This window comes from Silene latifolia, chromosome 11 (assembly GCF_048544455.1).
Source record: "Silene latifolia isolate original U9 population chromosome 11, ASM4854445v1, whole genome shotgun sequence".
Taxonomy (NCBI): domain Eukaryota; kingdom Viridiplantae; phylum Streptophyta; class Magnoliopsida; order Caryophyllales; family Caryophyllaceae; genus Silene; species Silene latifolia.
In genome coordinates, this window is record NC_133536.1 from 148,181,616 (window position 1) to 148,196,313 (window position 14,698).

A 14,698-nucleotide genomic window follows, 5' to 3' on the forward strand; every position below is an offset into this window, starting at 1 on the left:
TCTAGAAGAGGTTCCAAATATACATCTATATCATTTCCAGGTTGTTTAGGGCCGGAAATTAACAACGACAACATCAAATACTTTCTTTTCATGCACACATATGGAGGTAAGTTATAAATAGCCAACACTACGGCCAAGTACTATGTTGGCTACTCATGTTTCCGTGTGGGTTCATTCCATCGGTGGACAGCGCTAGACGTAAGTTTCTAGGTTCATTGCCGAACTCGGGATACTTAGCGTCGAACGATTTCCATTGCTTACCATCTGCCGGGTGTCTTAGCTTTCCATCATTTATTCTTCCTTTTTCATGCCAAGTTAACATTTTTGCATCATCGGGATTCGCATAAATCCTTATGACTCTTGGTATCAATGGAAAATACCACAACACCTTAGCCGGGATCCCTTCCTTATCCTTATAACGCCACTCCAAACATTTAGGGCAATTGGTTAAGTTTTGATATAATTTCCGATACAATATGCAATCATTTGGACATGCATGTATTTTCTCATATTTCATACCCACTCCTCTTATTAGTTTTTTCGCCTCATATGTCTTAACAGGTAGAACATTACCATCAGGAAGCAACTCCTTTATTAAGGCTAAAAAACTAGTGAAACACGTGTCACTCACCCCATTTGCCCCCTTGATATTATACAACTTCACCACAAAGTAGACATTTTTGTGAACTTACAACCAGGATAAAGAGGTGCTTCAGACTCACACAACTTCTCATACATGTTGTTAAGGTCATCCCAATTACTAGTGTCATCACCTACATCTTCAAAAGCAATGGACTCATCATCATTCTCTTCATTATCTATAGACCCAACATTCAACTTCTCTACTTCCAACTCTTCCAACTCAAAAACTCGGCAAACTCAGGATCATCAGTTAGCCTTTCGTGTACCTCAACATCATCTTCTTCCGAGTTATTCTCTTCCTCTAATGATTCCCCATGAAAAATCCAAAGTGTATAGGATCGACTAAATCTCCACTTTTCTAGGTGTATTTTAACGTCCATAAAAGCCATATAGCTAATATTACCACATCTTTCACAAGGACATGCAATACTAGAAGAACCATTCAAATTGTTCGAAACGAATTCATAAAATTCAGCTAAACCATCCTTGTAGGTGCGGTCACTCATATTTGCATCAATCATCCAAGTTCGAGTCATTATTCAACATTCGTAATAATAGGCAACTAATTCAGAAAATACAATAATAGGCAAACAAATAAACGAAATTCAGGAAAGCAATTAAGCTAAATTATCAACAAATTAGATAATAACCCAAAAAATCCTATATCTAGTTATAATAAGCGTTGCTAAGAAACATATATATACCTGATTGATAAACACGCGCGATGAGGAGAGAAGACGTGACAACAAAGTGACGAGATGAAGACAGAGAGACGATCGAGGAGGAATGGAGGATGATATAGTAGCAGTATTAGCTTGTGTTTGTGTTTGTAGCGTATAGCAGAATAAAGCAATATGTTGTTCTTAAGATTTTCATAATATTAATAACAACGGTTATTGAGATTACAACCGTTGTTAAAAAGTATTAAAAACGGGTTCTAATATAACCGTTGTGATTACTTTTCACTAATTTGGCGCCAAACCATTAACAACGGTTAAAATTTAACCGTTGTTATTAGTTTTTTCATTAACAACGGTTGTTTAAGTATGACCCGTTGTTAAAACAAATAACAACGGCTAACAACACATAACCGTTGTAATTAAGTTTGGTAAAATTCGCGGAATAAATTCTACAACGTGTTTTGATGATTTTCGTGAATAAGCGTTGTTAAAGGGCCGTTGTGGTTGCCTGTATTTGTAGTAGTGAACGTGAAATCCTTGACAAAAATTAAATGCTAAATAGATACTCCGTATTTTTATGATAAAATTATTCCCAACAAAACTTCTACCACAATTAACGATAAGAGATACCAATTTCTCGCAGAGATCTAAACTATATAATACATCAGTTTCATATAGTACATCATATATACATACATCATAATATCATATACTATATATTATACGGAGTATGAAAGGCATATTAAAATTAAATACATGGTTTACCAATTACTCCCATAGAAGACGATGAGATCTCTCATATGCGGTGATTTACATAAAATTGGCAATCGACCTATTTCCTTTCCTGCAAACACAGAACCACAAAAAAAACAAATATTAATATTCAAACCAATTTAAAATTGCTAAAAGAAAATTAAAGGTAGCGTTCAAAACATGTAGGAAAAGAGTTATGAAAGGGAATACGTAGCACCATAATAAAAGAAAATTACGTTATATTTTAAAAATAAAAAATAAATAAGCAACTAAGTTCATAATAATATTGTGCAAACCCTCGATGTAAGATGCCTATTTATAAACTCTAGTTTATAGTCTCCCAAAATAAAAGGAAGTGTAGAAGTCATGAAACTCCTTAAGTAATTGTGGACGTATCACATTAGTACCATCTTAGAAGTTTAATAGTAAGCAAATTACTCTATATGGTACATCTTATTTTTAATAGTATATTTTTTTTATTTCTTTTAGTCTATTTTATTATATTTTTATTTACCTTAGTGATTCATTAGAGTTGGAGACTCTATAATCGCTCGAAAAAAGTTTCCTTTATTAATATAGATAGACTAGATTTAATGCCCGTGCGATGCACGGGCCACTTGTAATAGTCTGTCTACAAAGAGGCTCGATGCAAACTCCAACTTCAAACTGACTAAGTTACTCATCCTAATACATTTCTAATTTACATTGTTTTGCAAGGCCCGGATACTTTGAATGATAAAGCTTGGAAAAACTCGAAAACTTTGAATCGTAGAACTTGAAAAAAAAATCAGTTTAACCAACAATAATCATCTGTCTCATTTTATTATCTATCACTTTAATCTCGTGATACATTATACTTCAAATAATAAAAATAGCAGTAATTTATGATACATGAAATGTGACAAAAAATGTACATGGATTACCATTGCTTGGCAAGGTTCAAAAACATTGAATGGCAGAGCTTGAAAAAGTGTCTAAAGCTTGGCAATATTAACTTAATTGATGTTTGAAAATTTTGGCAGTAAATTTATTGAGCTAAATTGTTTTTTATTATCATATATTCTCAATATTGATAGATTTTAATGTAGAATTCTTATCTATTGTGATCTCATATGGACATACGGTGTATTCCAGGAAGAATCAATCTTTTAGTCCAATAGTAAATTTCTTGTATTATTATTCTCTATGATTGTTAACTTTCAACTGAATATTCACATAGGCGAATTAGATAACTCACCTATAAAACAAAAACATAATTGGATCCTTAAACAAAATTTTAACTGAAAATAAAATCCATGCATTAGGCGTGTGGCACTCTAGCATGATAAAATTAAACAAAATTAGATACTTTTAGTTTAACCATTCATTATCGTTATTTAATAAAGTTATTCAATATCTTGCTAACCCTTAGTTTTAATTATTGGGTGAGATGAGCTTTATGTATAAAAATCGCAAGCGTCTTACTCTATACTTCTTGTTACTTGTTAGCTTAAAAGTTTGTTTGCATGGAAATTTGATATTGATCAATCGCAAATATCTCTAGTAAAACATCAATTCAGTTTAATATTACCAAGCTTTAGACAAACTGATACTCCGTATTTGCTAAGCATTAGAAACAGACAAAAATAAACCATACAAATCGTGAATATCTTTTATACAAAAATATATAAAATTCATTTTTTTTAAATGGCATATGAATTTCTTGTATGTTGGCCATTAGTGGTTAATATTTGTGTAGTGACAAATCCATGCAATTCAACCACCCAGTTTCTCCATACTTGTCAACGTACTTATGCTGCAGAAACAAAATACATATTATAATAGTAGCAAAATTTATCAGTTTCCTGTTTTTATTTTTTAAAATTTTATTTAAAAATTTTAAGCCAACTAAATTCATTTTAGAGGTTTAAAAAGTTACTCTCGCACGTCACTTGAAACAATAACTCAAGAAGTATATACACTAACCTTTGTAGAAACTTCGATGATAGTACTCAAGCCTTCAACCAATAATCTCGATTCCTGTAAATGCCATAAGATAACTAATCAGCCATAAAAACATAAGCTTTTGATTACCGTGTTAAGAGATCATGATATTCATGGCAATAAACGCTAATAAAAATTGTGTGATAGTAATTGACAATCACATTAAATCAACGTACAATTAGATGAAAGATTTCATAAAATCAATGACAAATATAGTACAACCATCACAAATAAATAATAAATTAAAAGTAATAAATTAAATAAAAGAATTTATAAAAGCAACAAACTAACAACGTGATGCGTGCAATTATGAGGTTTTGGTACCTAATGTGATCAATATATATAGGTGAAGTATCCTTTACCTCTTAGAATTCTATTCTTCAAGGTAGGATATACTTTAGTTAAATTCTTAATATTTATCTCAATGTTATCTCAGTTTAACTAAAATTCTACCGTATTTATAAAATAATTAAAAATTGCTCGAAAGTAATTCATTAAACTTGGACTTTTTATAATCGCTCGAAAAAAGCTTCATTTATTAATATAGATAGATATTGATTGTGAGGTAAAATGGTATCCGTCACAAGCTTGTGACGGATATGTCATGTCTTCAATGAGAATTTGTGATATATTAGAAATCACTCACTTTAAACTCGGATTATCTTATGATCCTACGATCCAAGAAGTGGAGACCGATACCAATCCTAGGTAGGATCATAATTCTGTAGGATCTTACGATTCAACCTGTCTCAAATTATTCTAGTGTAGAATCTTTACCCGATTCTATGATCCCACGATTATACGATCCGATTCTACACTAGTAACATTTTCATTTTTTTGGTTACCCGAATTTTATATATAACTTTAAGATAAAATAAGATAATAGTGTGTTGAGATTTAAATACGAGATTTCAACATATTCTGCTAACATAATTATGTATTTTAGTTAATTAGTAGGATCTTACGATTCTACAATCCGATCCTACTGATTCGATCTTAATAATCTCATCGATCCAAATTAGGATCCCGATTCTAACAACATTGGGTGGGAATGATTCGGTTGGACTTGGATATATAGTTTTGGAGAAGAAATCAATGAAAGGTTAATCAATCATTCAAAGCAAAAGTGACTGCTAGTTGAAATATATGTTGCTCATTATGAAAAAGTTGCTCAAGAGGAGGACGACTAGGACAATTTTTGACATACTTAAAGAAACATTTGTTATCAGCCTAAACTGTAAAGGTAAGTGCGAAGAAATTTCTACGGGAGCGAGCCCATATATAGGCAGCTTGAGCAAGTCGTTTAAGGAGATGTTAATAGCAATTTAACTCCCTAACCATCGATAGAAAGGTTGTATAAGAGGGAGCACGTGTCAAAGAATCGATGGGACATCTATCTATATAATAACATAAAAAGGCTTCTTGAGCTTCTATTAAAGCGACACATCAGCTCATTTTGTACTTGCCACCTATCACTAGCTATCCTACACGACATATCTATACCGAGAAGAAAAAGTGGTCGGTAATAAACAAAAGAAAAAGTAATAAATGTTGTAATCCTCATCTTCAAGGCTCCTCGTATACCTCTACAACTATTTATTGATAAATTCAATTAACCCTCCATTACTAAATGCCCAATTAAAGCTAATAACTTTTAGACGTTAACAAGGGAGATGAAGAGGGACTCACGATGAATTTTATTGTTGTTCCTCTTTCTTATAAACACCAATCTCTACACAACAAAAATCGAACACCGTCAATAATAGTGAGTTTTTTCCCACTACTCTAATAGTTTAATTTTTTTGTTGTTTTTATTTTATTGATAGTTTGTACTTTGTAGGCATTTCATTGCTACTACTAATTAGCCTTTAGATGGGCTATCTGACATTATTTTTATTCACAATTGTTACTGAAATTTTTTGTTTGACTGTTTTAATAGCTTCACGTTGGATTCGGCGACAAATAAGGATGGTGCTATTAGGAAGATTGTAATTTCAGTGGCAACATTAATTTGTTAATACCCAGGACACTTTCTTGCCTATGTTTCTCCGTATTGATCATATGAATTTTGTTGTACATAAGGTGTTCGATCAAAGTCCTTAGATTAAATAGAATGATGGTACATATATTTTGAAAAGACATTGTTAGTCGTTTGATTCAGTAGCTTCTTTCGCATTACACCTTTGAGCGCGTCTTTCACGTTGCACTTTTGCCCTTCCTCTTATGATTTAGTAAATTGTTTTCAGGACTTGCTTTGCTTCTAATTGTAACTGAAGTTAACTGTGTCGGGTTATAGGAATTAATATAGTTTTTTGTAAAATGCTTATTATGCTCTAGATATTTCTAATCTGGGAAAAATGCGCTTTTGGTGACTGTTTAACTAAGAATTCAATGACCAAGATGGTTATTGAGTTTTTGGTTATAAAGAATTCTTATTTCAAAGAAATGTAATCAATATCTCAGTTATATATATTTCGTGAAGTTCATCGTGATCTTGTGTTTGTTGGATGAATATTACGGAGTATTATTCTATTTCATTCATCTAAATCATTTGTTTACCTTTTTACGGCTTAACAAAGGATTGAGGTATATGGAGTATCTATATCAACCTTCCAATTTTGGAAACCCCCAAAGTTTGGTCTGTATGAACTCAAATATCATCCATCCATATATTTGTATATTTTGGACGACATGTATGAGACAAGATAACATTATGGAGAAGTTTCGCAAGAAATTGCCTCATTTCGATTGAGATTATAGGCCTCATTACTATTGTTACTCTGAAGTGAGATTATTGTCTTACTTTTGTATTCTGGATCTCCTGACTAAATATCTTCATTTTTAAATTTCTTTTGTAGGACTCCGTTAGTTTGGAGGATAAATCAAACTTCGTTTCTCTACATGTAGTCGTCCTCGCTAGAGAGTACAATAACTACAGAAAAAATTGCTAAGAATCCCAGTTCTCATATTTTGTACATTAATGCTAATTTATACCTCTTTTATTTAGCTTATATTTATAGGAACTTCCATGAGTGTTCTTACTAAGTAATTCATAAAAAAGATCCCTAAATTAGGAAATTTAGGGAGAGATAATTTTTCACCAAGTTTTTTTTTCTTGGTACATATGGGGGCCGAACCCCGAAATTAACTTGCTATTACACGAGGGATAGCAACCCCAAAAATGTCTTCACGAAGGATTGTTCGAAGCTCAGGAGGAGGGTTGTCCAGAATAGTAGGTTGTATCTCAGAATTGACTCCTCGATTGGCGAGCCAATCTGCAGCACGATTCGATTCTCGATAAGTATGTTCTAGCTTAATAAGGCCTCTCCTTTCTCGTATTAGATCATTGCATCTCTTTACCAATGGCCTAAGATCATTACTAAGAAGTTGCTCCTCCAAGACTAATTGAATGCAAGTTTTGTTATCCATGTGAATGAGTAATTTTCCGACTCCAATTTGCTTAGCTCTTTCCAGCCCGGATAGCAATGCTAAAAGTTCAGCTCCCATAGAAGAACAATAACCCGAAGAGAAGTAGAACGCCGAGATAAAATTGCCCGTTTCGTCTCGAAATACTCCACCACTTCCAGCCGGACCCGGGTTTCCCTTCGACGCACCATCCATATTAAGTAAATACCAACCATTCGGTGGTGGGAGCCATCGAATATAGACTTCCCTGCTACTTGTACCACGGCTTGGGATGAACAATGATAATTTGTCAAAGGATTTCTTGCACAAATCAAATTGGTTAAATAAGAACTCTCGAGGGAAGGTAGGATTTTCTTCATCACGGCCAAACACCACATTATTCCTCCATCTCCACAACCACCAACACGTAATTGCAAGACACAAAGACCAATCATGGGGTGCGTTCGAGTAGTTGTTACTCGCATTATTCACCAGCCAATCATTAAAATTTTCAGTAAAGAAGGAAGGGGAGAGAGCCATACCACCCACCTGACTACATATTGCCAACGAGACTTGGCATGAACGCAAGAGATGGTCTGTGGTCTCTTCTTCGGCGGAACAACGAGGATATATTGGGTCGTCCCCCATATTTCTATGAACTCGGTTAACATTAGCCATAAGACGTTCATGGGCAGCTAGCCATAGGAACATTCTAACTCGCTGTTGGACAGGAAGGTGCCAAATAACCCGCCAAATAGGAGAGTCGGGTACAGAGGATAAATCCTGTCCTTTAATAAAACCAAGCGCGGATTTAATAGAAAATTTACACGAAGATGTACCTCTCCAATATACCATATTTTTCACCAAGTGATAATTAAGAGATTGTTCTTTCGTACATTTTTATGTATTTCACGTAACCTCTTTATCATTGATCGTGATAAGGCAATTTAAAGAGCTTATTACTTTTCATATGTTACCGAAATATCATAATTCGACTCTTATGAGAATTATGTACAAATAGTTGATGAATGTAATAAAAAAAACTTCCTAAATCTCTCTTTTCGGAAAAAAAAAAATACAATCAACTATTAGGAACATATGTGTCAATACACCAAAATACATCTCAATCTAACAACACAATATTCACTAAAATGGTTCCAATGAATCTCATTTTAATGTCACATAATGAAACTAATAGGTTAGTAGAGATTATAATCGACATAAATATTGATTAGGAAAAACCTAATAATAGAAATCAAGCAATTTAGAATAGTAATTATATTACAAAAATTGTTTGACAATATTTAAATAGATCCGTGCATTGCACGGGTTACAAAACTAGTTGAATATTTCAAAACGTCGATCATAATTTGTTTGACATTATAATCGTTGTTGAATTGGGGTTTATCGGCGTAATAATCCTTGTTAAACTGCGAACCTTAACTGTTATCCGGAGTGAATAAATAATTAAAAAATACGTTACCACTAACCAGGATCGTCGTCAGGATTCATTTTTAATAAAACAATAAACATATTAGAGCGATATTTTTTTTAAAAAGATAAGGGCAAACTAGGAATAAATGAAAATTTAAGAGACGTGATAGCAGATCTCAAAAGTAATGACTAAATCTGACGAGAAAGCTAATGAGATAATGTATACTGTCTTTGGGGGTGTTTGGTAAACGGCGGATTGGTAAATTTCAACATATTCAAGACTTTTAACATGTTTGACTTAACAATTTACTGATTAGAGTGTTTGGTAAATGACATATTGAAACAGTAGATTGTAGCTTTTATCTACTGTTTGTTTTCCAATATGCGGCTCCCCAGTATATTCACATTAGTAGATTGTGAAAAATGAATATGTCAGCCATTTACATATAGATACAACAATCTATTAAACATAAATCCGCTGATTAACACTTCTTACTAATCTGCTAATTGAAATATACTAGTCAAACTTGTCGATCAAATCTAACATTTATAATTTAATTGACCAATTTACTTTTGTTATTATTAATAAGCTAAGTACTAAACATGACCAAATTATCTCAAAAGTAATGACTAAATCTACCGAACTGGAGGAGTAACTAAGTATGAAAACTTAATCTTTAAAAGACCTCAAATGACACCCACAAATAAGCTAATTCCAAATAAGCTTATCCATTCTGGAAAAAAGTTGGCAAAAATCTGTTATTCCCAAATCCCAACCAACGCCAAAGAACTCTTAAACAAGAACCAAGATAATGGCAGCACCATTGGCGCCATTATCACCACCATCATCACTCGACCACTCTTTCCGGAACTTGACAACCCTCTTCCCTCGCCCTCTCAAACCCACCCACTTCATCCCCAAAGCATCCTCCTCCTCCTCCGATCCAGACCCGGAACCACAACCCGACCCTAAACAACCCACCTCCTCTACCAACGAGGACCCATTCGAGTCCCGCCTTGCACAAGTCCGGCTCAGGTACCGCTCAGGAACGGGGAAGAAAGCCGAAATCAGGAAGGAAAAGAAAGTAAAGCGGGGTTCAGAATCCGGGTCGGGTAGTGCTAAACCCGGGGGAGTATTACTCCCACCTGTCCCGCTAAAGGAACCAGTGTCGGGAGGAGTGAAGGTGGAATTCGGGTTCAGCCCTTATTCGGAACGGGTAAATGGGAGGCTAGCGGGTTTGGGTTTGGTGGCGTTGTTGTTGGTGGAAGTGGCTACTGGGAAGAGTGTGATAAACTATCATACGCCTGCGATTGTATTTATTCAGCTTTATTTTATGGCTGCAATGTGTGCAGTGTTCTTGAAGTATGAGAAGGAGAAGGTTAGTGTCTGGCCTTTCGGTGATGCTTCTAATTCCACTGCTGCTAATAATGATGTCTGAACTTGGCCGCGACTGCTTGTTGGTTTTCTTGAATTCCTGTGTTTTTTTCTTTCTAATGTATGTATTTGAATATGTGATTATTCAATAGAATTCTCAAGAGTTTAATTCTAAGTAACTATCTTAGACGTTTGCTTACATTTCTTTTTTTTTGCACAAAGATCAAGCAAGGAAATAATTTAAAACTATTATTAATAGAAGACAAGTGGATTAAGTTTTATGTGGAATCAGATCACTTATTAAAGATTGGCAATATATAATGATGAACAACTAAATAAAAATGGTAAACAAATAATCAGGTGTTCTGTTAGAAACTTGAGCTAGAGATTGATTGATTATACTCGTAGTGACTAAGGTCGAAAAATTTGAAAAAGAGTCGGGACATCAATTTATTCTTATTTGTCGTGCCTACTGTGCTAGTGCTGGCTATTCACTCTATTCCCGAGTAAACAATAGTAAAAGGACCAAAACTATTGTGTTTTGAAGGTTTAAGGACCTCAATTATTTTTAGGGAGGTTTAAGGACCTATGAATGACAAAGATGCTAGGAATACACGGGGTGTACAAGGCCTTTGTACACAGGCCACTCCCAACATGACACGTGTAAAGGTTGAAAAAGATTCCATTTTTCACTATGGAGGGAAAGTAGGAGGGAAACTTTCAGTTTATGGGATGGAAAAATTTGGTTAGGAGGGAAAATTAGAGGAGATTTTTTGCAGAAAATATCAAAATATTTTTTATGTCAATAATATTATTATCATATATTATAATTAAATCATACTTTATAATACTCCAATTTTATGCTTGTACATTTGGATTTATGTTTACACTTTTTATGTTCCCATTCCATTTTTCCCACCCCACTCCTAACACCGCCCCAACTCAATCACTCAACGACCACCTAATGTCGCCGACGACCACCACCATAACCCCCGGCCCCACTGCCGATTAAACATTGTCTCATTTACCCATAACCACCAAATACCACCGATGACCGCCATCGGAGCCCCACGACCACCCAACAACAACTGCAATATTATGGAAACACGAATTGACCAACAACAAGAGCAAAGGATTCCGTCTGAATCAAGTTGGTAAAAAGTATTAGGGTATTATTCTTAGTGTGAATTTAAGTTTAATTAACTTGATTTTAATTCATTTAAAATCAATAATGTTTAATAAAGTAAAGATTTGAAAAGTCCAATTAAGTTTAATTTTTGACAACCTCTAAAAATTGCATATAATTATTGAAAATAGGCATCCTAATATTCTCAAATCTGGGAATCAAACTCAAAATGTAGTTTCATTGGACTGGAGTGTTGATATTGATTTCTTTGATAAATTGAACACAAAAAAACAACAAGAAATGCAAATTTGTTTGATATAACACATATGTATATTCATAGCAAATGTCAAAATCATGACAACAAAATGAACTAAAACTGGGTTTGAATTACATAGTTATGATTTATGAAGAGAGAATAATAAGAGGAGTCTGAATCCAAAAACAATTCCGACTCTGACTCCGACCCCAATCCCATCGAAAAGAAAATCCAATAATGCAAATCATAATACACACGCCCAGGCACTACACAGACATACCCTAATCCGACAACCCCCGAAATCATACAAGGAATTTCTCGGTTTAATTGCCGCCGCAATCCACGGGCTGTCGAAGATGAGCACAATCCACGGTCGGTGTTGGGGTCGAAAACAAAGCGGTTGAGATAAACAAATTGGACGAGCTGGAGGCGGTTGCGGTAGTATTAGCGGAGGAAGATGAGGGTATGGTGGGGAGAATGGCGGTGAGTCGGTGACTTGGAGAATAGGAGAGCAATGTTGGCAGGTGGATTTGGTGTTGATGGATTGAAGAAGTTTGGGGTATCCTCCAACTATTTGTATCACGGACAGATTTTTTTCACATGGTCTCCTATGTTTAGTATCATTACATATCGTCTCTCGTATCATGCAAATAAAATTTGTATCACGGACCCAGATTTTTGTTGAGTAAAAAATACTCCGTATTATTCTTCGTTAAATTAACTTAATTTACTAAGTTAATTTTAGTTCTTTTAAATTCAATAAAGTTTAACAAAGTTAAGATTTGAAAATTCAAATAAAGTTTATTTTTAACTTCTTCTAAATTTACTTAACTCAATCTAATTTAGTTAAATTGAGTTGAATACAAATAAATTAGCTTTAGTATTAGATATTTATATTATTTGGAAAACATATTATAAGTATTAGAGAATATTATATTATAGGTAAAATATCATTAGGAATATAATATAATATTCTCTAATACTTATAATATATTTTTCTAATAATAAAAATATCTCTAATATAATGCCCCTCATATAATATCTCTAATATTTAGTTAACTTCAATTTGTTTAGATGTTAGGAAGATTCCCAAAAACTTTAGAGAAACGGTTTCTCAAAAACGTTATTGAAATACCTCTCACATGATGAGTAGGGGTGAGCAAAACCGGATATCGGATACGGTTTTCGAAATCATATCGGATATCCGTTTTTAAAATCTCACATTTTAGTATCCTTATCCGATACGGTTTTTCCGTATATACGAAAACCGTGTATCTGGTTTTTCCGTATATACGGAAACCGTATATCCGGTATTCAATTCAGTTTTTTTCACCTGAAAAGAACATAGCCTAATAGTTTTTTTTTTTTTTTTTTTTTTTTTGGCAGCTGTAAAAACAAGATTCATACAGATGACATTTGACTCATTTGGTCAAATGTACTTATTTTACTAAAACTATAAACAGGAACAAGAAGGAAGCTACATCGGGTAACATAAATACAATCAAAATTTAACTTAGGTTAAGTTACGTTTAGTTTCATTCAGTTTTGTTAAACTAACTATAGTTAAGTTAAGTTATTTTTATTTAACTTTAATTAAGGCAATTTTAATCAAATTAACTCATACTTTAGTTCAACTTCATTCAATTCAGTTCAGTTCAACTTTATTAAGACTCTGTGTTTTTGGATATAACTTCAGCTCATTTCGGTTTAGTTCAGTTGAGCTTCATTGAGTTGAGCTCAGTTTAGGTTAATTCAATTCAATTCAGTCTAACTCATGCTACTTCTGATCTTATTGATCAACTTTGTTAAGTTAACTTTAGTAAATTCAAAAACAACCAAGTTCAATGTTGTTAAAACGCGATCTAGATCGTAAAAAAGGTTTAACTTCAGTTCAATATATAAGATGTAAGTTATATTAACTTAAACCATATACTTATTATATTAATGTATGAGTACTCATGTTTAATTAGTATCATACACATCATTGTTCCTTATCACATTGATTAAATTAGTATCACAAATTCGTCTCTCGTATTATGTACATAAAAATTGTATCATTGCACAGTGTCTGCCACGTCATTAATCCGCGCCACCACCTCTCTTCCAATAGAAATCCGCCATTTCAGCAATCCATATATCCACCTTTTTTTACCGTTAGTAGTCTGCCATGTCACCAATCCACACCTCCCCTCCCCTCCACCCACTTAATAACAACATTATGTTGATTAATTTAAATTTAATTAAGTGTTTTTAGGGTTGGTTGTTTTTAGGGTAGTGTTTTTAGGTTTGGTTTATTTTAGGGTTGGTTGTCTTTAGGGTTTGTTTTAGTGTTTCTATTTTTTTTTTTTTTTTTAGGGTTGGGTATTTTTAAGATTTTAATATTTTAAGTTTGGTTTATTTTAGGGTCGGGTTTTTTGAATGGTTGGTTTTTTAAGGGTTTTTAGGGTATATTCTTAACTAAACTGTAGTTACTACTAAGAGCAACTACGCCAGACTCGTCAGTCTAATTCCATTTCTAACTTTCTATGTTTGGTTTATTTTAGGACTGATGTAGTTGCTCTTAGTTTAATTCAGTTTAGTTAAACTAACTATAGTTAAGCTAAGTTAATTTATTTTTATTTAACATTAATTAAGGTAATTTTATTCAAATTAACTTTTTTAAAGTGAGTTTAATCAACGATCTCGGTTTGACCAGACTCGAGTCGAGCTTTGACCTAGCCGATTCCGCCGACTCAAAGAGCCGCCTCGATCAGATCATTTACGACCATAGTTATGTTAAGTCTGACTAGGCTAAGTTTAATTAAAGTATAACTAAGTAATTGTATTATGTCTCGAATGCGTGTAGCGGCGCAAGGGTTGGGGCGGTGAGTGACGCGCGGGTTGGAGGGATGGCGGGGGACGTCGGTGGCCGGCTGATGGTACACTGACTAGTAATAATGTGACACATGGCAAAACCAAAAAAGACTCCATTTTTTTTTGGAGGGAAATTAGGAGGGAAAATTTTACACCATTGGAGGAAAAATTTGGGTTAGGAGGGATAGTTG

At 33.7% G+C, this 14,698-nt stretch overlaps 1 protein-coding gene across 1 annotated transcript; it reads left to right on the forward strand.

The window, feature by feature from the left end:
* Positions 1-9,577: 9,577 nt before the first annotated feature.
* LOC141611953 (uncharacterized) lies at positions 9,578-10,447 on the forward strand. The gene has a single exon (XM_074430615.1). It carries the CDS (start codon positions 9,710-9,712, stop codon positions 10,334-10,336), a length of 627 nt encoding a protein of 208 aa, XP_074286716.1. The 5' UTR covers positions 9,578-9,709; the 3' UTR covers positions 10,337-10,447.
* Positions 10,448-14,698: the final 4,251 nt, after the last annotated feature.

What these genes read in the sequence shown, in the direction of transcription:
- LOC141611953 (XM_074430615.1), top strand. Translation starts at nt 9,710, where the DNA reads ATGGCAGCACCATTGGCGCCATTATCACCACCATCATCACTCGACCAC.